The sequence below is a fragment of the Kwoniella botswanensis genome, chromosome 2 (genome assembly GCF_036426115.1).
Source record: "Kwoniella botswanensis chromosome 2, complete sequence".
Lineage (NCBI taxonomy): Eukaryota > Fungi > Basidiomycota > Tremellomycetes > Tremellales > Cryptococcaceae > Kwoniella > Kwoniella botswanensis.
The window spans coordinates 133,333-156,823 of NC_088600.1; the positions used below are offsets into that span (position 1 = coordinate 133,333).

The window sequence follows — 23,491 nt, forward strand, 5'->3', positions numbered from 1 at the left end:
CTTCTCATTCCATATTTCGATGAGCCTTGGCCGATCGATCGAAGCGGAGGGAGCTTCAGGGAGAGGACTGTCGATCTGGGGATGGTATCAGAAGGACCGAACCAGCCATGAATGAAAAGATGACCCACTTGAATATTTTCCAGCTTCTTCTCCAACGCTGCTCGCACATTGCTCTCACCCATAAGGAAGTGAAGGGCGTTTTCCAATTGCTGTACTCGAACCTCGCATGCTCTTGAACTCCCAGCAGTTGGTCCCCTGGATACGGCAGATCAGAAAGGGTCGAACTCCGAACTCGTACTACTGGGGATGACATGCCTCCTACCTTTTCTGTCGTTCTGTAGGATATTCACAAACGTGTCCAGCCTTCATGCATAAACCACAAGAAGGTCTTGCATGATCACACTAGAGATCCTAAATCGTCAATCATAGATACTCGCTGCACACCTTACACCACTCACTTTCCTCTTCTTCGATATACAGCGTAAACAAGCTCTATTCGAGGTCGACATTGTTCCATCATAGCACGAATTGACGAAAAGAAAGACATTGACAAGTTGAGCTATGGCATGCGGAGTTACTTAACTCCTCATCCCCTGACTTGGTTTTGTACACATACACGTGAACCATCGAGACACCGGCGATCACCGCCCCGCATCTTTGTTGAAGTCTTCCAAATAAACTATAGTATAGTGTCGCGACGCTAATCTGACAGTGCATGTTCCCGCACAGATTTATTTTCGTGCTGACGGAGACTCATAGGAAACACCATTTCAATGTCAACATGAACTTCGACCTCTGTGCCGGACGCGAGATTGGCGCAAAGAGCATTTCATACGCAACTATCAGAATGCATGCGAAGAGATATTTTTCGAGTTCGCATCTCCATCGATACACAGGGCATGTCTGTTTATCTACTTCTCATGGAAAGTTCGGTAGTCAATGATTCCGGATGCGCCTCTGAGCTGCTATCTTGAACACAAATTCGAGGTATATCCGCCAGTTCCGAAGTGTTATGTTTATCCTTCGAGTCGGTAGAACTCATGTCCGTTGATTCTGGCGAAACCAAGAGGTGTCAGGACGATTTGATGATCTATTTATGTTCGATCTCCTGTTTGATGTGAGTTACAGGACACAGCCACATGCACTTACTGCTTCTGGGTGAGACATGGGGACTGTTCAATGCTGATGAGAAGCACCAGTGTGAGCTGCGTTAGCTGCCACACTCATTTTCGGAACGTCATGAAGAGAAAGCATGGTACTGCAAAGACATTCTGTTTAGACTTACCACATCCTATCGAAAATTGATTGCTCTCGTTCGTTGATCAATCATGGTTCCATGAGGTATTCTCTTTTGGTGCTGGATCTTGAGCGTGAGATGAGATTTGAGACATGCTGATTGATTGTAACACCAAGATATATCGCTAAGTTCTCTATGGGAATACTGGGTGAAAAGGCATTGGGAAATTCAGGAAGTATATGGTTATATCCCCTCGCCCTATTTTCACACAGGTGCTTTATGAAACACTTTGAGCGAAGGAATTTTCAGGGGTGGATGAGCTCCACTCGATAAAGGATGTCGTGTCGTTCTGTTTCTACCTTTGATATGCAACTGGGGTGTCACATATGACAACGCTGCGCTGCGCCCTATCTGCATCTGTTAGACGATCGTCCATGTCTCGGATCATGCACAATAAACGAGCATGATCCGTGAAAAGAACAGATGATGGTCAAAATCAGTGGAAGTATGGAAGGCACTCGGTCTTCGCATTCTAGCCTGATGTAGTTGGACAGAAGTCACCCATTCGGAATGCTGTCAGCTGTTCGTTCGTTGGTCAACTCGCCACTTTGTGACGACTTCATACAAAAATCTGTTTGTCTGGGAGTGTGCACAGTACAAATTCCTGAAAGCTAAGGAAGGGATATTTTGAGACGCTCAGATACGAAGACTGCATGTATATGTTGTATATGATGTACTGTTGATGTTCTGGATATCAAGATGTTGACCGCCTTCCAGAACGACAGATTCCCTCTTCACCCGTACGATGACTGCCAATAAGACAATTGCATGAAATGAAGGATGCGTAGTGAGGAGTCACGGCCTAGTCATCATCGTACTTCTCATCTAGACTCATCGGTCTGATGGCACCTTCTAAAACGGTAAACTTGGGTCTTGGAGTGCCAGTCTCACTTTCAGCCTGAGAGTAAGCATCCCCTTGTGAGTTTGTTGCACCTTCAGGGATCGATGAGATTGACGGGGTACTTTGGCTAGTTGTAGTAGGTATGCCAGAGGCCCATGCTTGGACAGTATCAGTGGCGAGCCCTTGAGATCTACCGACTGTACTTGAATGGGCATCTCTAGATCTTCTATCTCTTTTTGGACCGCTTTCGATTCTTTTGCCCAGTAGAATGGCTTCTTGGTATACTCCCTTCATCCTTGGTACATCATCTGGTCTGACTAGCCCTCTTGATAAATCTGCTGAAGCCGAAGTCTTACCTTCGTAATGATACTCGATGGCTCCCCATGATGATGGAGGTGCTTCACTCTCCGATCGATGGGGGAATTCAGTGCTGAATACCGCTCTGGAACGACCAACGATCATGTCAATCTCATCTTGCAAGCGGTCCCAATCGGACTTCCTTCTACCATTGATGTGGATGGGACCAGGATTTTTCTTACTCCCACTTGGATCAGTGAAGATGATGGTCAATTGGTCCTTCCCACTACTTTTGGACCCACCTCGATTGCTGGATGTTGTGGACTGAGCCCTTGAATATGGTTTATATCGAACGTCTAGTCGTACGGAGTCATTCATATTAGTGTACGGAGTTTGGATATCGGACGGGGTATACAGTAAAGCTCACTTTGGTCATCAGCCCCGACGGCAGGACGAAGAGGCCTTGAGCTGCCAGCAGAGCGGATAGCCACATCACCATATGACATCGGTTGAATACCTTGAGTAGGAGTACCTGGTAGTCTGATGAGTTCCGAACCAGGTCACATCTATGTGAGGACCTACCAGGTTGGTTCCCATAACCTCTTACGCCAGCTTCAGCAGCCACAAGAAGAAATTGTTAATCCTGCTGTCAACCAGTACAGGTTTGAGTAGACTTACGGAAATAATCCAAATTTTGAGTACTCAGCGGCTGTCGGTGAGCAGGCGTATACATGGTGTCGGGTGACAAATCCACTATGTCACTTCCATAACCGGAATTGTATGATGGAAAGTTTGCATCTCCCTGTGCAGACCACATGTTGTTGGTTGGATAACCACTGTGAGCGAAGGATTGTGGCAAATCTCTTTGCAGGCCGTAAGTACCTATGAGTCTGTCAGCGCCGTGCTCACATGAATCTGGAATAACTGACTGTTGGGCACGGGGGTCGTATTTTGGCTGAACGAGCCGGTGCTGGTGTTCCTTAGAAGGTTACCCATCATGGTGAACATATCTGCTACTTGATTTGCTTGCGGTGCTGTGGCAAAAAGAGCAAGTTGACTGTTATCAGCGGGGCATCACACACGAGATGAGCTAGCATGGGATGTTCACGAGATGACTCACGGGGTGCCGAAGGAGGCACAAAGTAAGCACTACCAGCTTCTGGGTCGAACATGGATCGAGGTGGTGCGCTTGCCAAGGGTGGGACATTCCGAGGAATCTCCTCATCTGCATATTCCTTTCTAGTGCGTGGTCGACCCATGGTGCAAGGATAGTTCTCACGTTTGATGTGATATCAGGTGAACAGCAGAAAACTTCATACCTTGGGACCACTTATATACACACCCAGAGGCTCTAGTAGGGCTCTTGGTTGAACAGTATCTTTCTAGGTGTGAAAGGTAGCTTTCTTTCTCCGCTTCTTCAAGTCAAAGGAAGGATCATTGCGAGCTATCTTTTCCATGAAGTCTAGCCAAGTTGTGCTGTAGGTCCTATTGCCCAGGAGAAGCTTGACGGAGATGCTTCGATATGATCTCCTCAAGTCGCAAGCGAGATCACAGTCAAAGGATCAGAAATCATGTCATGGACCGGAGCATCGAGGAGAGCAAGCAGTTATTTGCCACCTGAGCTTGTCGCCACTGCACCATGACCACGTGTCACGCGCGTCATTCCGCTCAAACCAAAGTAATGTTGAAGAGGGGAAGATAAACGTCGCGTCCACCATGGTTCATCTTCGAATCATCCTCTATCCCATCCTTATCCACTGTCCCAAATCGAAACCAAATGACTGCCCAGCAAGCACCATGACACTCTCCAAGAGACCCAAGAGGTCATCCACACCCAAAACCATCCCTCTCGACCACTCTCACCTCGTAGTTGGTTCCACCCTTCCAGCGACCCACATCAAAGGCAGGATCTCAATTGTTTGGGGTAAAAACGCTTCTATCTCTCAAGGTGATATACCAAGAGTATCATTCTCTATCAATCACAAATTTGTCATACCCGTAGGATATCAACCGAATGATTACGTCTTACCCACAGAGAAAGAAAGGATAGAGAGATATGAGATCAAGATCAACATCTACCACTCGAAATATAACCCGAATAGCCAGGTTGACAAGTTGAAGGATGATGTGCAGAATCTGAGTGAAGAAGGGTATGACTGGCTGATAGGCTTGTCAAAAAAGCAAGTATCGATTGATACTACAGGTATGGAAGTTGTGAAGAAGGCGAAAGGACCGGATAATGGAGATGAGTATATCGTCGAAATTCAAGCTATAGGTGAGAGGGAGCTAGAATACGATGAGGGTAGGAAACTCAAGAAATTAATGCCTGGTCAGCCATTTATTTTTCTAAACATGGTCCTTGTGTCATCAATCTCTATCTGTTCAGTCGGAGCTGATTATCGTCAACAGACATCCCTTTACCCTCACAGGCCCCTGAATGGTTCACTAGTTCCGCACCTACCGTCTCATCACCTGTTCACCCTACTTCGCAACATCAATCCCTTGATACTTCCAACAAAGGTGAATCATCTCGATTGAAACCTTTGACATCGTTTCCTCCACCTGATCTCGCTCGAGTACCTTCAAGATCATCGACCTCTTCTCATTCGTCCATCCCACCTCGACCGACTAAACAACCTTTGACAGAAGAAGAGGAAGATAGACAAGGTGATAAGAGGGTCCGGGGTATTGAGAAGTGTAAAGAAGCTGGAGGAATTGACGAGCATCCTGCTGTGAACAAAGGGCAAGTGAAGGAATCACAGGTAGTGAAAGACGTGCAAAAGGAAACGAAGAAAGGACCGAGAACCGCGGTTCAACTTGGACCTCCAGGATATCAGGCTCTAATCAATACTGTCACATCGCCTGTAAACTCTAAAGGCAAAGAGAAGAGACGACCTTTACCGATAGAGCCGCACGAAATCGCCAATCCGGCTGCTGCTATCATCGATGAACAAGATCGATCAGAAACAGTGGAGCAATCTGCGACCGATCCAGAATTCCCAATCATCTTACACCACTTTCCCCCCCAAACATCACCCAAGAACAATCTTCCAAACGCTTCAGCTGACACCTCTCGGTCTATCCACACGGCGGATAACCCTACCCCCGCCGAACATATCCATTCAACCCCTTTCAAAGCCATGACGCCCTTCCGATCACCATCAATCACACCATTCAACCCCGCTCAAGCCATTAGCAGTCCCTCGTACCCTTCACGACGACAGTCCATCCCTGCGGTATCGCAAAGCAGCCCTATGGCATTCACACCGCGTGCGGAGAGGGAGCGACTCGTTGATGCCAGGAGGCAAGCCGAGGAACAGAGGAGAGGGGAAGTGCAAGCTGCACAGGCGGAAAGTAGTAGAGCCGCCCAAGCGAGATTGGCGGATGTGCAGAGGTTAGAAAGGGCGTTGTTTACAAACGTGAGTGATACCTATCGCTATACCATCCGATGGTGGAGTCACTAACGATCCTATCGCTTGTCGTTGTAGGGAACGGAGTATACACCACTTCGACATCTGGTATCTGGTTCCATACGCAATATAACAGGAGTAGTGGTCGCAACAAAAGCTGTGACCAAATCATGTGAGCGATTTCGTTTATACCCTAGGTCTCTTCTTCAAGTTTCTCTTGGTCAAGTTCCAGGACAGTCCACTGATGTTTGATGCCTGTCACAGTCGATTATCTCATGTCAGTGATTCTCTGCGATCCCACTCGTCATGCGGGCGATCCATCAGCCAACGAAGAACTGGTCGTATCTATATTCCGGACTCGACAATCCGATCTACCAATAAATGTTTCTCCCGGATCTGTCATGCTCTTCAGAGGACTCAAGATATCTATGTTCGGTGGGAAAACCAAAGCTCAAGCGTTCTCTAGTTCTAACAATACTTGGGTCTATTCCGAGCACGGCAAAGAGATCAAATACGAAAATCAGAGTCTGATGAATCCACCTTTGAACAGAATGGAAGTGGATAGGATGGTTGATTTGTTCAATTGGTATAAAGACTTGCATCAATTTCCGTATGGAGCTGGGACCTTTGGGTCTGACACGCCATCGAGAAGATCGTCTTTGACACCAGGCGTACCGAGAGATGCGATCACCCTAAGTCAAGTTTCTCCCGCCATCTTCTTCGACGCTGTTGTCAAGGTGAGTTAACTCTATCATGGTTGTAATCAATTCTTTGACATGGTATAATAGATCATGTATGTTGTCCGAAACAATCTTCGCAAGCCAGACATGGAACTTTACGTATCAGACGGAACGACCTCGACAGCTTACCAACTTCGGAATTTCCATAATATCCAAATCCAAGGTTTACCCAACGAAGCTTTGTTCATACTTGCCATTCACGATTTACCTCCCGCTCATGACTTACCATCTCTCGATGTGGGGAGCATAGTCAAGTTGGAAAATGTGAGAAGTAAGTTGTATAAGGGTGCGTTGGAGTTGAGTTGGTCGGAGTTACCTACTTCCGATCAGGCGCTTCAGGGCTGGAGAAGAAGGAGATGCATGTTGGTTGATGAGGATGATGAGAGGGCAAGAGTGATTGAAAGGTGGGTCCCGATATTTCACAGATGAAAAGGTGAGTGTTGGTACTGATGCAGCTGACGATGTGGTTACAGACGACTACGTGCGCTCAAACGAGGAGAGACTGTTGACTCACCGGCCGTAAACACTCACCAGCCGATATTAGTGGATGATTCTCATAATATTTCCTCGACCACAAACCAGATTTATCAGCCAAACGAAAACGTTCATTCTACTCTCGATAATGGTACCACTGGAACAGACCGACCATCCCGCATAGCAACTCACCTTCAAACGATCCACACCGACCCGATCGAGCATCCATTATCGGCCATCGGTGATATCCTCAACAACCCTACCATTCCAAACAAATATCGTATCATCGCTCAAATCAAATCGATTGTTCCCCGCTGTCCATCCGATAGTATCATTCAAGCATATTGTACTCATTGTGCATCGTCTTTGAAGAACGGTTGGACATGGTGTCAGAGCTGTAACGATACTGACGGAGAACACTCTGAATGGAGATATAGGTTCTTGGTTATTCTCAAGGATGAAAAGGGTGACGAGCTGGCCGGGCTGGTAGCGGATGATGAAGCTGTAAGTGTGAAATCAAGATACGGATATATCTGATTGTAGAGGTTACGATTGATCATGTATTATCGTATGATTAGGCCGAATTTTTACCTCCTCTCCCACCTTGGAGTACCTCGACAAACCCAAACGATCTACGTAAATCCGAAAGAAGAAGGGTGGAATTGATAGGTCAAGTGTACAATATCTTACAGGGTGCCAAGATGGATGGGGTTAGGACAAAACCGTACATCGATATGAGTCTGGAAGTTTATCATATAATCAAGCCAAATGCTGAAGCGGAAAATGGGAAGAAGGAGAAGGTGGTGGTGGCCAGAATGTTTGGAATGAAGAGCGTTACTCAATGACCAACACCGACAGAAGCGAGACGAAAGAATAAGACGTTACAAAGCAGAATGTAATCCCAAGTCATGTTATCTCTCAATATTTACTATATGTATTGATATAACGACCATTGTTGTAATTTGTAGATATAACATATGGTGTATATATATCTAGGTGTACATAGTATGCATCGTACATATGTCTCTCCGTACAACTTGAACACCGCGATACCGCATATAACACACAATGTACAACATGAACATAAATATACATCATGATAGACAATGAAGACATACCACCTGACAGTAATGATTGTCAACGTAAAAATCTCACCTAGCCAATCTCCTCTTCCCCAATTTACCTATTCCACCCTTATCCATCTTCTTCTGTAAATCTTTTTTCCTCTTTTCGAATATCTCTTCTTCCTCCTTCTCCCTCTCCCTTTTCGTCTTCTGCGTCTGCGTTTGTGTCTGAGTGGGAGGTCTGAAATCCATTGCTGAACCTGCTGAAGGCGATGAAGACTGATCGATCATCTTTGACTTTGACTTTGTATTTGTCGTTTCTGATCGCTCAGAAGAAGGTAAGCCAGGAGGGGGGGAAGAAGAAGGTGGGATGGAAGAAGTAGGTTGTCTAGATGAGGATTCGTTATGTGGTATTTTGGGTGGTGAGGAAGGTGGCATAGAAGAAGAAGAAGATGGGATAGGAGTGGGCTCTTCAGTCGCTTTCGTACGTCGAGATGGTTTACGAGGTGTGGGTGAACCTTCCGTCACTATCTCATTGTCGGTATTTGTATCTGAAGAAGGTATTTGAGACGAAGAGCGTGTTTTGGTCTGAGGCTGGACTTTAGGTTTCGTAGTATTTCGCCGTATTGCGCGCATGATTTCCGGATCTGATATTAGTCTCGAGCTTGATTCGGATGGAGCAAGAGATGTAGGTAAAGGTATTGACCGATCGGTTGCGATTATTCCGGTTAGAGGTTGAAGGAGATGTCGAGTGAGGAAAGGGATCGATTGAGATGAGGTGAGTTCACTGATTGAAATGGTCATGATGATCAATGGAGGTCCTCATGAGGGTGCATATCACTCACTTCAAGACAAATCGCCAGGCGAAATCCTCCATCCTCATGTAAGCTACTTTGACCTATCACCAAGAGGAACAATCAGCTATACTGCTTCCATCATTGGCTGGGAAGCTGATAAACATGTTCTGTATGTGAGATACTCACTCCGTCTTCCACCTCTATCAACAACTGCACCTCATCCCATCTTTCTTCCACCATCAACTTGATCCTCTCGACTAGGCCTTCGACCTGTTCTATCGGTTCATCGGAGAATTGCTCTCTTATCAGATCCTGAGTGCTCAGAAGGAACGGATGGTCTACCTCCCATGGAACAGCTGGTATGTCTTCGGGAGCTGGGGAATGGAAATAGATAGTCTCGAGATTTGTAGTCTGTGCTAGAACGGTAAACTTGTTGCAGAGTAGAATCGAATGGTACAGCTCACTAGGAGAATGAAAGATTGCTTATCAGGTGTGGTGCAATATTTCTGAGGCCGAGAGCATTGGTGTTAGCATTTTGACTCCGGGAGGACGATCCAGTCACTGATCATTTTTGATCGGGGGAGATTAGATTTATGGAAGGTATCAATGACTCACGAACAGATGAGTTTTGCCATGTTGATCCTTCTTACCGAGCCAGGATGAACCGAGAAGCAAAGTATCGTGTTCCTGCTCGCGACCAGGGGAGTCATGTGAGCTTTCGTTTCAGCTTGTCATGAAGAGTATAGACAGGACAGCTCACCTCTGATAGACCTGGCATTGGCATGTGGTAGCTTGGTCTAAGATGGGACAGGAGGAAGGCATATAGAGAAGCGAAGGACGAAGATGAGAATGGTTCATGTTGATGTTTCTCGGATTCCACTTCCCAGCTTGACCGAAGGTCGTTACGTCACCACTGTGCCTCTTTGTCGCATGTCCACCACGTGCCCAATCTCGACACGCTCAAGCTCAACACCAACTACCATCCACCTCGAAACATCATCTTCTGGTCCTCTCACCTTCTCGCGTTGTATGATAACGCGAGTTCAAACCATCACACGAACAACAGGAGGCGAAGGATCATCGTTCATCTTTCCGTCCCTTCCCCCCGTCGATTTCACCCACCATGTCATCCTCCACACCTCCCATCACCACCCCCGAGCCACCTTCTCAACTCTCCTCACTCGCTTCTACCCTCGACGCATCAGGTTCGGACATCCCTTCATTCCTAAACAACCTACTCTCCCCTTACCTTCCTCCACCACTCCCACCTCCCAATCCCGCTCAGCCTCCAGACCTAGCACCGATAGACAAATCGCTGAACGAGCTTCTCACTCAATTATCTTTATTATCGCAAGATACCAATTCGGCCGTCGAACAGTCCATACATGATGTATCGAGGACCGTACCCAGACTAGCCTATGATCTGCAATTCATGAGAGAATCCGCGAATGGCCTGTCATCTAGTCTGGGAATGGTCCAGGATAGGTTTGCAAGGCAGATTGATCTGTCTTCCGGTGTGGGGAAACATAAAGATGACTTGATACCCCATGGGAATGGGGTTGGAGAAGTAAATAAGACGAATAAGAGTTTGGAAAAATTGACTCATCTGGACAAGTTGAAAACCCGTTTGGAATCAGCTAGAGATATACTCAGAGAAGCTGAATCGTGGTCAACACTGGAAAGTGAATTGTTGGGATTTATCCAAAATCAGAATTGGCTTAAAGCTGGTAACCGTCTTCAAGAAGCATCAAGATCAATGATCGTATTTCAAAATACACCAACGGAATATGAAGATCGTAAGAGACTGCTGGTCAGTTTACAAAACGAATTAGAAAATAATTTATCAAAAGCTTTGAAAGATAGTTTGGATAAAGCGGAAATTGAACAAATCGAAATTTTCCATCAGGTATTCAAGTTGATTGACAGAGAAGAAGAATTTAGAAATTATTATTTTGGTTCGAAATCTGTTGATTTACTCAAACAGTGGAAAGACGTCAAATTGGTGGAACTTTCACCTACACAAACGTCGACTCGGGTTCTAGGTACCGACGGTACTTCGACAGAGGAGGGATCAATCAAATTTTCGGATTTCTTACCTAAATTCTATTCATCGCTCCTTACCATACTTAACACCGAAGTCGAACAGATACCGTTGATCTTCTCACCTCACACGGCGGCTTCGACTTTGGCTACCTTTGTTCAAACTACTTTTGACGCTTTAGATCCATCCCCTTCAGCTAGATTATCAGCCATCAGCGAGTTTCACGGTCCGGAAGCTCTACCTGAACTCATATGGTCCTATAAATCTACAGAGGAATTGGGAGTGGCCATACAGAGTTTGATAGATAGGATGACATTCAATACTCAGGGTGGAATGTTGAGTGGTGGTGATCAAATGTCTACTTCACCTTCCAACACAATAACGGATAGACCTCCTTCTGCTGGAATACCTGCCGTTTCACCTTCGGCATCAACGATGACTCGAAGTTCATCCAAGAGAATGTCAATATCCCGTAGATTCTCTAGAGCACCGACAATCTCGGGTCCACAGCCCGTTGATAACTCCTGGGAGAACACGCTGTATGAGCCTTTCTTGGATCTTCAATCTACCTATGCTACATTGGAGAGAAGGTATTTGGAACATATAATACGGACCGATCCTTCTCTGTCTTCATTCGGTGCATCTTCCAGTAGGAGCTCAAGCAAAGATATAGCAAAGACGTTGATCGATCGAGTGAATTTGCTATTTACGAGATCTGAAGAATCTATCACTAGATGTAAAGAATTCACACATGGTTATGGATCTTTGGGGCTTTTATCAGCTTTAGAAGCGGGTCTATCAACTTTCTTATCTGATCAACAGAAATCGTCGGGCGGAAATCAGAAATTAAGAAATGGAGGAGGATCAAACGATGATTTGGACTTTGAATTCGAAGGGTTAGATTCGTACTCCACGGAAGATTGGTCGAGTTTTCAACTGGGTTTGCATATCTTGGAATCGTGCAAGGAGGTCTCTACCAAGTTAAATCAATTTGAAGATAAATTGGAAGAATACCTTGTGCATGACGTTGGAACAGTGCTGAAGGCCACTCAAGGGGAAGGATACGACGTCAGATCGACCACATATGGATCGATTAGCTTGTTACAGCAATCTACCTTGAATTCAATCGATTTACATACACTGATCAACACTCGACCTATCCCCAAACCCATCTTACCCATCACGTTTAGATCGATGAACGATCTGATCAAATCCTCGCAAATCAATTTACAATCCATCATCCTTTCTCCCTTGATCAACCAACTTGAGACATACCCCCATTTACAAGTTTGGACCAAACCTGATAAACCCACTAGGAAGGGCGAACTACACGTACCTACCTTCAGTCTCAGTCCGACTGATGTGATCAGTAGAGTTTCTGAAGGTCTATTGGATCTGTTAAGGGTATTTGAGATATATAGTAAAGAAGTTGGTTTAAGGTTTGGATTGGATACTTTACCTTTTGTCGAATATACCGTGTATCACGGGATTGACCTAGATGGACAGAAAGGAAAAGAAGATATACCTTCGGAGATTATCTTGTCCACCTGGATATCATCCCTTTCACTCAACCTCTTATCTCATCTGACTTCCACGACATTACCTTCGATAAGGGGATTGACCGCCGGAGGGGTCAATCAGCTGAAGACAGATTTGAATTACCTGAGTAATGCGGTGGGAGCGTTGGATGTGGTATGGGATGATCTTGGTAAATGGGAGAAGGCGGTTGAGCTCGATGAGAATGGGTGGAGGAAGGAGATGAGGGAGTTGAGAGGTACCGAAGGATTAGGTGAGGAAGGTGAGAGGGAGAGGGATATCGTTAGGAGCGTCGGGAGGATGAGAGGATGGGTGTGATAGTACTCGTAGAGTGGATTAGTTGTATATATATAACGTAGAATAAATGCATTATACATATCTTGCTATTCGATGATACCCCATAAATACTCATACTCGGCCATATCCGATGGGCGATATGATGTTTTAACTTAGCGCGACAACACGCCATACATCCCACTGAGTGATATCTCGCATCTCCTATCTAACATCAGTAGATACATCTATACTTTTGACTGTTCAGATTGTCATATCCGCTCTCTCGATCTCTCACGAACAAGGATCGACTCCATTATCATATTTTCTGATGGTCTGAGTTGGTTCCATTCGATCTGGTCTAAACTGATACCTTTGTCAACTCCCTTGAAACTCGCTCATCATCCGAAACACGAGACCATCCATCGCAACCCGCTCCTCCCATCCCTCACCGCCTTGACTATCTATCTCTCTCACATCGCATTGCACTACCATGGCAACTACCAGACCACCCTCGAGACCACGTATATCATCGCGTACTAGATTGTTTTCTTCTGGCTCAGATGCAGATACGTCCCATATCATGTCGATCAGCAAGTACAGCTGGAAGACTCTCAATCCCTTCTCGGTGGAATGGGATGATACGCAGCGGAAGAGGTTGGGTGTATTTGTCATGTGTGTGATAGTGGGCTTAGCAAGGTGAGTTATCATTCCCGCTCATAAACCATATGATTGTCTATTTATATATCGTGTCTTTCCGTCGAATATCTGTTATCTCATGATTCACTATAAGAAATGGATACGAACATACGCTGACCATATCCTGTTATCGCTGGTATAGTGGGAGTAACTACGTCTACTCTGCCTATGCACCCCAACTAGCTACCAAGCTGGTAGTATCGTCCACTGTAGGGAATTTGATTGGTTTAGCGGGTAATCTGGGTGTATATCTCACAGGACCGGTATGGGGTAAGATAGTAGATTCGAGAGGTCAGAGGATGTGAGTGAATGATAAGGAATGACAGAGGTCGTTTTTTCATGTACCAACGCAGACCATAAGCTTCTTTGATGAGGACCACACTAACTTCTGCTTGTTTGAATAGACCCCTCCTTGTTGGTGGTACATGCTGTCTTATAGGCTACACCACCGTCCACGCTTTCTTCACCGGTACCATCTCCCTTCGCTCCTCCTCTTCCTCTGAAATATCGCAATTCCGCTTATTCATCCTCGAACTAGCAATGTTCCTCACTGGCTGTGGGGGTTCCTCTGGTCTTACTTCAGCTGTCAACGCCACTGCCAAATCTTTTCCCGATTCCACCAGAGCAAGTGCAAGTGGTACCGTCTTGGCTGGATTCGGTCTATCCGCTTTCCTATTTTCGACGCTAGGTCATATAATATACAAGGGTGATGCTGGCGGTTTGTTAGTGTTGTTGGCGATAGGAACGGGTATACCGATGTTAATTGGTGGGATAGTCATTAGAGCTGTACCTCCTCAAGATGAATTACATGAATATCACGCAGTGAACGACAACGAAGATGTGATAAATGGGACGAGACCGAAAGTAGTTGTACATCATCCAGCGGAAGAATTCGAATATCGATCTGATGACGAAGGGGATGGAGTGATGTCTAGAACGAGTAGTTTGGAATTGACCAGATCTAGATCGCCCATTTCCAGAGGAAGGCATCCACATGGTCATAATCAAGTTCATCATGCCCATTTCGATGATCATCTACCTCATACCTCGGCCAATTCGACAACTAAACCACCTCATAAACGATCTTCATCACTCGTATCTCTTCCTCCGACTCTCCTATCCCATACTCCGATGGAACTGTTTAGATCCGTAGATTTTTGGATCCTGTTCATGTGCTTGGCGTTGTTATGCGGTACGGGTCTAATGTACATCAATAATGCCGGAACGGTCGCTTTGGCTTTGGGAAGGGACGGACAAAGGGTATATGATAAAGAAAGGGTAGCGGGATATCAGGCGAAACAAGTTGGACTGGTCAGTCTCTGGAATTGCGGAGGAAGAATCATTGGTGGTTAGTTGATTTTCTAGTTAATCAATCCATCCCATCTTATTATACGGATTTCAATCCAATTAATCTGACATTGGCTTTGATCTTGTTATAGGTGTGGTATCTGATTTCGGTAAAAACAAATTCGGTATTAGACGAGTAAGTATCATACTCATTAGTTGACCCAAGATATCACAACTCATCAAAGATGAACTTCGCTGATCCTCTTTTTTCCGCTCTAGGTATGGTTCCTCCCCATCGTAGCTATCTTGTTTACGATCTCCCAAGTATCAGCGCTGGAAACTACACGGGTCCAATCATTATGGATGGTATCGACTTTACTTGGATTGGCTTATGGAGCCTTGTTCAATGTTATGCCGATGCTAGTGTTGGAATGGTTCGGAATGAGTGAGTTGAAGTCTTCGCGGCTTGGACTCCAATTCAAGCTTGGACAAAGGCTGATGGTTCAACGTGCTGCAGAACACTTTTCGCAGAATTGGGGTTGGACAGCAGTAGCTCCTGTCATTGGGGGCAATGCGTTCAATCTGCTTTTCGGTAAAGTATATGATTCACATACTGTAAGTTTTTCTATATCGACCCGTCACATTTCATGTGGGACTATCATTCGTGAAGAATGATAAAGAGACGTAAGCTAAATTTTGGCATGACAGATCGGAAGAATCGGTACTGAAGATGGTTCTGATTCTGAATCACCTTCGAACTATGTGGCCAGTATGTTCGTCAGAAGTCTATCGAAGAGGGATGGTGGAGCTATTCCAGATGATGGTAAACACGATTGTGAGTTTCGTCATATCTCATCTTGATCCCATCTCGTTCATTCAAATGGTCTGATGTGTATATGACTCGACCTCAGGTATCGTTGGTGAAGAATGTTATGACTCAGCATTCAAGATATCCACGATCGGTACGCTCATTGCGCTAGGCTTGAGTGTCTGGGCAGGGTTCAGGAGGGAGAGAATAGCTAGAGAAAGAAGGAAAGCTGTGTGAGTGGATTTCCCCATACCAGAATTTTGCCAATGTGGACTAAGCTGATGATGATGGGTCCATTTCCACTTTTGTGTACTCAGTCTGGCGGGAAGGACAGGGACAGGGATGGACAATGGTTCTTCAGATGAGGAGGTATGAGAAGCCAACTCGTAATACTCAATATACAATAGAAAGTTCATATTGGACCCGATCATAGTGGAAAATTAGAGGAATGATATTCATCCATAGTGTAAAACAATGATGTTGGCATGTTAGACATCAGGCCAAAACCAGATAGTGAAATGATATACGGTCATGTATCACATGTTGATACATTCATACATGATCCCGCCGTTTACAAGATGAATTACAAGATAGGAGGAATTCGAACATCGAACACATTTCGTGAATCTTTCATCATCGGGATCACCTGAGCTAAACGAGGGGAAAGAAAGAACGAGATAGAATTTTGATATGCTACAAAATTTATAAAATAATAAACAGCATAGAGGTGGATGTACTGTACCCGCTGAATATTTTCCTTTTCCAGCCAAAAGTAGTGTCACTTTCAGTATTTATTCGACCTCCATCTTCACCATAGGGGTATTATCAATATCATTACCTCCATCCAAGTCCACGTCCATCCTATCTTCATCATCTTGTTGTTCCTTCCCTTTACCCTTGACCGTATTGTTGTTTATTGGAAATCCATTGTTGACGGGTGTAGTATCCCAACTTGGAACAACAGGTAAAGCTCTGCCTTTATGTAAGATCGCTCCATATCTCGGATCGTTGAACGTTGACCCTTTCCTCTTCCCATTGGAACTGGAACCTGAGCCGGATCCAGGTGATTTAGGATTCAAGCGTGCTACAGCTCTCGAACGAGGTTTGGGTGCACCAGCACCGGGCACGGGGAAATAGTTGGTCAAGCCTTGTGGGTTCTTATCCAACTCGGGTGATGATAACTCTTCACTCTGAGGTGATAATGACGAAGTACCGTCTACGTGTTGAGGTAGTTGAGAGGAAGAAGAGGAAGAAGTTGGAGAAGATGTGAGATGGGAAGTAGGTGGGAACATGTTTCTCACATCGTGAGGATGAGATTTGAACGGACATGGACCCAAGGATGGATCAGTCAAGTGTGGACAGACAGCAGCGAAGATTGATAAGTTCGGTGCTGAGATCGGTGTAGGTACGATGTTCGGTATAGGGTTGGTTTTGTTCTTGATACGTGGTGGTTGACGAGCTTTGAGCTTGTCTCGAATCACATCTGCTGTAGAGGGTTTATCGGATTTACCGGTTACTTCGGTTGATGTCGATGTCTCACTCATTGTTGATGGTATTGATGATGTTGGTGTTGATGAGGAAGGGGATCCTTTGATCTGCGGTTGATCCTCGATAGGTGGTGTAGTAGGTCTGGATTTGATCTTTTTATTGGGGTTAGGGATGTTATGATGTAGATCATTGATGAATGATATAGGAGGACCAACGGCCACACCATCATACACCTGACCAGAAGATAGTGGTTCGAAACCCATATTGCCTACACCACCCGTACTGCCCCTCCTATCGTTGGTGGCTGATACGTAGATGGGTTCAGGCCATCCCGCAAGAGCTACCATGATAGGTGGTTGTGATGCTTGTGGAGTACGAGAGACTGGAGTGAATGATAAATCTCGATTCATCTTGTTTACATTATGCGTGTGGAGAGAAGGGGATGATCTTGGTCGAGGAAGAGGTAAGGTCGTACTATATGAGGAGGATGAGGAAGGCATGGTAGGTGTGATGGGCGGTGAGGAAGTTGCGGGTGAGGTTGACGATGAAGTGGGAGAGGCGAGAGTCATTGACTGGGGTTGTTCAGTGGGGTGTCAAAAGGTATGATTGAGTAGTAAAGATCCAGAGGGAAGGAAATGTGGTAGTGAAGGTAGACTGTGAGATGATGGGTCGCACTGAGCTATTTCTAAATCTGGGATGGTATGACAGAGCTTCAGTGAGACTGTTACATCTATTCTCATTCCCTTGCACCCATGTTATATCAAAGTTCACTCGACTCACCGGCTATCCCTTGTTTTCCGAGTCGACAGTTCAAAGAAAGACCGACTTGTTGCTTTGGTCTTTGATCAGTAGGTTGATCTATACTCTGGTTCTATATGGATGTCAGGCAGTTGAGCATGAGAATGTGAAAGAAAGTATACGATATATTATACACTGAGTTATGATGTGATTGCAACAGTACAAATGCATCGACGGATAACATAACTACATGACCATGGCTACATTCCCTATTCCCCGCATCCACCCACCGGTCCCTCTCCAAATTTTTCGAGTGCACCAGTATAGTATAGCTCAGCGCTCAGTCCGTCCTTCTTCCTGATCGAATATGGATGTTCATGTTCAGTCGAGATATGCACAATACCCGAGATATCCCCAAATATCCCCAATGTTAGGATACAGTTGCAGATCCATCCGGGTATACCCTTATCCGCCGCCTAAAGATTGCCGCAATACCACGGTTATTCATGTGCTTAGCGATTTCTAATTGAAGAAATGTCCAAGTCGTAATCACCATTAGAACTATACTCTAATGAGATCTGTTCCGGATAACGGGTAGAGTATTTTATGTTTACGATCGATGCGGGATAACGTTATTTGCCTTTGCCCACTATGAGTGCGAACGCGGGGCAGCGGCTTTCGGGTCCGATAACCTACAATTAGTTATTGTATATTGGAAGCTTGTTAATATGGGACGAATGATATACCGCTCACGGTTGTATATCCTCTCATTCTCGTACCTGCGGGGTATTTCCATGTCATAGATGGATTAGACCGTTACCAAGACCTATCACAGCCGAGGTATGGAATGAGAAGACGGGTTTCTGACTTACTCGCTCATATAGCTAGGTGGACTTTTGGCATATCTCCTGAAAGCTCGTTGCAGATACATCAAACGACTCATACAAGACCATAACATGTGTATAGTCGATTGAAGTGTTGTAATCATTACGACACACTCAACCCGTTGTATGGAGATTCAGACACAGATAGGTCATACAGCGTGAGAGTCTAGTTGAGATCGCAAATTCAGCTCAAGCTGGTATCGATGTTTTCAATGCTTCCATGATCGAAATCGCTCTCCAATGATGATCGACGGTAGACAATGAAGTCAAGCATGTTCGTGCCCATCTGACTACAAAGCTATAAGCTTACCTTACCCCTTTTGTGACTTTGACTTGAACAGCAATTTGGTGACTGACTTTCCGGTCTCGATCCGGCCCGGTGACAACCATTACACCCGGATCAGTGACATGGGCCACTCTGTGTGGTTTAGCATAAAGGTGCTGGCTTTCATTTTCAATACGCTCATACTCCAACCTCGACCTACAGCGACAGAACGAGTTTGACACTATGGCACGTCCTATACAAGATGCTATCGTACTCATGGTAAGTACGTCTCTCCCTCAATTCTCGGCCAGACACCAAGCTTAATTGGTCGAATCATCGCGTATAGGGAGATTCTATCACTTCTAGACAGGATGTGCCCCTCTCATTGAATGCTCTATTGTCAGGCATGTATACCTCCCTCTCCTGAAGAAGGAAAACCGAAGAGAAGCTGAATTTTTCGATGGAGTCAGAATGTTACAGACGTACATTCGATATCCTCAACCGAGGTCTGGGAGCATACAACACTCGTTTCTACCTTCCTCTCCTTGATCAATTCCTACTTCGTGATACCGACTCGCCATCCAACTCGGTTATCAGACCTCAGCAAATCCGTTTAGTGACTATATGGTTCGGAGCCAATGACGCTGTCTTACCTTCTTTCCTTCAGCACGTCCCCTTAGATGAATATACCACAAACCTCAACAAAATCCTGCAAAATTTGACATCGAGAGATTCACCGTACGCCGTCGCAAGTCAAGATGGACCTTTGAACATCGTTTTGATCACTCCTCCACCTATATATCCCGATATGATGGGAGACGCGGATTTCGCTGGACAGAGGGAACTTGAAAATACAAGAAAGTATTCGGAAGCGGTATTGGATCTGGGCAAGAAATGGAAGGCGAAGGAAAGTGACGGAGGGATATGGAGGATAAAGACGGTTGATATGTTTGATGGGATTTTGGATTTGGCTGGAGGGAAAGGAGAGGAATTGATACCGTATTTCACGTGAGTCGTACTGTACCCTTACTCATACTCAGATGTGCATGCATGGATAGGCGAGATCGGGGGATGAAGCTGATCTTGTGTTATGTTCTGTATGATAGGGATGGTTTGCATCTCTCAACGTTAGGTTACGGAGTATTATGGACCAAATTATCTCAAATATTGGAAAGCGATTTCAAAGGTCGGGGTATCTCACCTTCAGAGATTGAATTTACCGTACCAGAGTGAGTGATTGTACTTACTCTTTACCATCAACTCGATTACATAGGCTGATACGGTGTTTGATGATGAAACGTTAAGTTGGTCGATGCTTGATCATTCTGATCCTAACAGTGCGGTTGAAAAGATGAAAGGGCCTTATAAGAGGGTATAAATAGTTTGTGATTACAGTGTTAACGTAATGCACCTCCACATGACAGGTCCATGACGTCTATGAATTTAGTCTGCGTAAGTAGGTAGATAACGTAGGTCATAGCTAGATTGGATGTTCCAAGTGCACTATATATATATATCTTGTACTTTCGACTGGTAGATATATACCCTGATTGATACCTCAAATCGAACACAATTGAGCAATTGTACCATCATGGACACCACGATCCAACCAACCCGAGAACCTAATTACGCTCCCTATCAGAAGGAGCTCTTCCTTCTTTCACAGAAAGGCTCCCATCCTGAATTCTCCACTCGACCTGATAAACTTGAGGAGCTGGCGAAAGAGACGCTGAGTAAAGGAGGATGGCTATATGCGAGCTGTAATGCGGGTATTGGATGGACCGATCGGGCTAACAGGGAGGGTAGGTCTTCGTATACTGTTTTCTCATTCTCACACACTTGTTCTGGTTCAATTGCAGTAACTGATGTATTTTGATTCCCCCCGTAGCTTTCTATAGGTGAGCGATGTAATGATGTGTACCTTATACTGCTTGGAATAACGTTGACTGCTGTTGGTGATCTAGATGGCGAATCGTCCCCCGTATGCTCGTCGATACCACAGCCAGAGATACTACAACAGAATTATTTGGCCATAAGATCAACGCTCCTATTGCATTTGCACCAATCGGTATAAACAAGATCTATCATCCGGTAAATTAATAGTCAACCTCCATGATTATTCATAGCGTGAAGAACGCTGATTGAAGTGGTGGTTGGGTGTATTGTAGTTGGGCGAATTGAATGCAGCGAAAGTAGCTTCCGAGCTAAATATCCCTTATTGTCTGTCGACGGCGGGTAGTCAACCAATTGAGGATGTAGCGAAGATCAATGGGAATGGACCGAGGTTCTTCCAGGTAAGCTGACTTGCGAGATATATACCTGAAGGAAAAGAGAATGAGCGATAACGTCTGGGTCTGTATGCGGGATAATAGCTGTACTGCCCTCATGATGAAGACCTGGAAGACAGTCTACTCCAAAGAGCATGGGACAGCGGATTTGATGTTTGGTGAGTCCCCCTTTCCATTCTCGGAAGGCTCAACTAATTAAATAAGATGTTAGCATCATGACATTAGACACCTGGCAACTTGCATGGTACGTTACAATTTCCCAAATATGTAACCTCATTTTAACTAATATACTGATGAGTTGGTGGTCCTCATAGGAGACATGAAGATATTGCCAACTCAAACTACGCCTTTTACAGAGGTATTTCTTGTCTCTCATTTCATATCCAACTCACCTAAACCGAACACTGTGCTGACATAACTGAATTGTTTTGGTGATCTGGAGGTATCGGCGCAGAGATAGGATTGACCGATCCCGTATTTCAAAAACGGATCAAAGAAGCTGGACTGAACCCTGAGAACCAAGAGGATATGCAAAAGATTGGTGAGAAATGGATCGATAATGTATGGCATGGTGGGTTCAGTCTTTGTATCTCGATTGAACGACAATTGAATTGATGTTCGATGAGTGATTTAGGTAAAGCGCATACATGGGAGAAGATACCCAAGTGAGTCTAGATAACCTCTAACCACCATACTACGCTTCCAGCACCAGGAAATTCCTAGGCTGTTCACAAAATAGAAAATACAAAGTAATTCCATTGGGCTGATCTCCTACGTGAATGTACCGTTTTATACTAGGTTGATTCAAAAATGGAAGAAGATCTCCAACGGACGACCATTCCTCCTCAAAGGTATCCAACATCCGGACGACGCTCGTAAAGCCGTGGTAGTAGGATGCGATGGGATTGTAGTCTCCAACCATGCAGGGAGACAGGTCGATGGTGCAGTTGGCAGTTTGGAGGTATTACCTGAGGTGAGTTTCGCAATGAAAAATAAGAAAAATGTGGATTTTAGCTAATGAATCTTCAACTATCTTACTGTAGATTGTGGAAGGTCAGTCATCCACAATCGTGGAATGGAAAGAACCATTCAACATTTGGACTTTCGATGAAACAGTACTAATGTCGTGATTCGAATATAGCCGTAGGAGATAAATGTACAATCCTTTTCGATTCTGGTATTCGAACAGCAGCAGATGTATTCAAGGTGAGTCCATCACCATCATACTGAATCAGGGTGATATTGATCAGTTCGATTCTGCATCAGGCTCTGGCCTTGGGTGCAAAAGCGGTGCTTGTCGGTCGACTCTATGGTATGTGATGTCTCTCCTGATTGCTCACCACCAGAGAACGAACAAAGATTGCTAACTGCATGTCCTTGCTATCATACTAGTCTTCGGAATGGGCATAGCGGGTGAAGCGGGCGTCCGTCATGTTATGAAATCACTTTTGGCCGAATTTGATATCCTGATGAATTGTGCTGGAGTTAACAGAATTCAAGATATCAATAAATCACATCTTCGTGAGTGCAGTGATTGCTATTCGCTCGAAAAGGCTCAAGAAACTAACCACCGGATGTGGATAGGTTACGTGGAAGGTATTGGTGGGTTGTCAGGAACGTTGTAAAAACTATAGAAGTTGGAGATTGATATCCTAGTAAAGAAGATACTACACAAATGTATTCGAACAAAGAAATTGGTCATTACCCTGGCACAATGTTTCCCGATGGTCTGGAATCTCGTCTCATCACTGATCAGTGGAAGTCGGTATACGGATCCAGCATGCTGAGAAGACTGATCTTTTCTGAAGATAAAGTTGAAAGAACGTCATACCGAACCTTACTGAAGCTGAAGCTGATTGTGTGGCACCGCTTTGACTCATTTCCGTTACCATGGTATATAACATGACTTCGTTTCCACTTCTACTTTCCTTCTTCTTTCATTCTTTCTCTCTTTCTTCATCACTGCCAACAATCCATCTTACCCTCATATCATACAATACCTAGCTCTTTAATCGGCACTGAAATTGACTATCTTGAATACTCAGCTACAGGGTGAGAACCAAGAACCAAAAGCACCTCAACCTGTCCTACAATATACTGTATTCGCCACCGAGTCCAGTCGTTGTACCATCCTTTGAGGTTGTGATAACCGAGAGGAGGGGTACATCCTACACACACAGTCATATAGCAGACATATATATACACCCAACATACACTCATCATCATCATCTTCTCTCTTCTATACTGTAATTCTTCTTGACCGA

At 45.0% G+C, this 23,491-nt stretch overlaps 8 protein-coding genes across 8 annotated transcripts; 5 read left to right on the top strand and 3 right to left on the bottom strand.

Annotated features, from left to right (window-relative positions):
- Positions 1-2,099: 2,099 nt before the first annotated feature.
- Positions 2,100-3,694, bottom strand: L199_006933 (uncharacterized protein; the record flags this gene model as incomplete). Its single annotated transcript, XM_064892630.1, has 6 exons — positions 2,100-2,791; positions 2,863-2,967; positions 3,018-3,047; positions 3,114-3,317; positions 3,365-3,469; positions 3,556-3,694. The coding sequence occupies 6 exons, from the start codon at positions 3,692-3,694 to the stop codon at positions 2,100-2,102; spliced, it is 1,275 nt and encodes a 424-aa protein (XP_064748702.1).
- Positions 3,695-4,232: 538 nt separating this feature from the next.
- Positions 4,233-7,904, top strand: L199_006934 (uncharacterized protein; the record flags this gene model as incomplete). Its single annotated transcript, XM_064892631.1, has 7 exons — positions 4,233-4,764; positions 4,845-5,854; positions 5,924-6,017; positions 6,110-6,582; positions 6,634-6,989; positions 7,059-7,563; positions 7,638-7,904. The coding sequence occupies 7 exons, from the start codon at positions 4,233-4,235 to the stop codon at positions 7,902-7,904; spliced, it is 3,237 nt and encodes a 1,078-aa protein (XP_064748703.1).
- Positions 7,905-8,210: 306 nt separating this feature from the next.
- On the bottom strand, positions 8,211-9,704 carry L199_006935 (uncharacterized protein; the record flags this gene model as incomplete). Its single annotated transcript, XM_064892632.1, has 6 exons — positions 8,211-8,910; positions 8,969-9,021; positions 9,107-9,331; positions 9,385-9,426; positions 9,536-9,607; positions 9,681-9,704. The coding sequence occupies 6 exons, from the start codon at positions 9,702-9,704 to the stop codon at positions 8,211-8,213; spliced, it is 1,116 nt and encodes a 371-aa protein (XP_064748704.1).
- Positions 9,705-10,043: 339 nt separating this feature from the next.
- Positions 10,044-12,815, top strand: L199_006936 (uncharacterized protein; the record flags this gene model as incomplete). Its single annotated transcript, XM_064892633.1, has 1 exon — positions 10,044-12,815. The coding sequence occupies one exon, from the start codon at positions 10,044-10,046 to the stop codon at positions 12,813-12,815; it is 2,772 nt and encodes a 923-aa protein (XP_064748705.1).
- A 448-nt stretch (positions 12,816-13,263) lies between these two features.
- On the top strand, positions 13,264-15,801 carry L199_006937 (uncharacterized protein; the record flags this gene model as incomplete). Its single annotated transcript, XM_064892634.1, has 8 exons — positions 13,264-13,469; positions 13,612-13,770; positions 13,874-14,817; positions 14,909-14,952; positions 15,036-15,201; positions 15,274-15,371; positions 15,465-15,591; positions 15,668-15,801. The coding sequence occupies 8 exons, from the start codon at positions 13,264-13,266 to the stop codon at positions 15,799-15,801; spliced, it is 1,878 nt and encodes a 625-aa protein (XP_064748706.1).
- A 554-nt stretch (positions 15,802-16,355) lies between these two features.
- Positions 16,356-17,621, bottom strand: L199_006938 (uncharacterized protein; the record flags this gene model as incomplete). The annotated part of the gene is made up of 1 exon (XM_064892635.1): positions 16,356-17,621. The coding sequence occupies one exon, from the start codon at positions 17,619-17,621 to the stop codon at positions 16,356-16,358; it is 1,266 nt and encodes a 421-aa protein (XP_064748707.1).
- Positions 17,622-19,182: 1,561 nt separating this feature from the next.
- Positions 19,183-20,317, top strand: L199_006939 (uncharacterized protein; the record flags this gene model as incomplete). Its single annotated transcript, XM_064892636.1, has 5 exons — positions 19,183-19,218; positions 19,286-19,343; positions 19,410-19,947; positions 20,046-20,168; positions 20,245-20,317. The coding sequence occupies 5 exons, from the start codon at positions 19,183-19,185 to the stop codon at positions 20,315-20,317; spliced, it is 828 nt and encodes a 275-aa protein (XP_064748708.1).
- Positions 20,318-20,530: 213 nt separating this feature from the next.
- L199_006940 (uncharacterized protein) lies at positions 20,531-22,852 on the top strand (the record flags this gene model as incomplete). Its single annotated transcript, XM_064892637.1, has 15 exons — positions 20,531-20,741; positions 20,828-20,837; positions 20,904-21,030; positions 21,108-21,233; positions 21,312-21,385; positions 21,439-21,471; positions 21,542-21,585; positions 21,670-21,798; positions 21,862-21,892; positions 22,026-22,200; positions 22,271-22,280; positions 22,369-22,433; positions 22,494-22,539; positions 22,620-22,748; positions 22,812-22,852. 15 exons carry the CDS (start codon positions 20,531-20,533, stop codon positions 22,850-22,852), a joined length of 1,251 nt encoding a protein of 416 aa, XP_064748709.1.
- Positions 22,853-23,491: the final 639 nt, after the last annotated feature.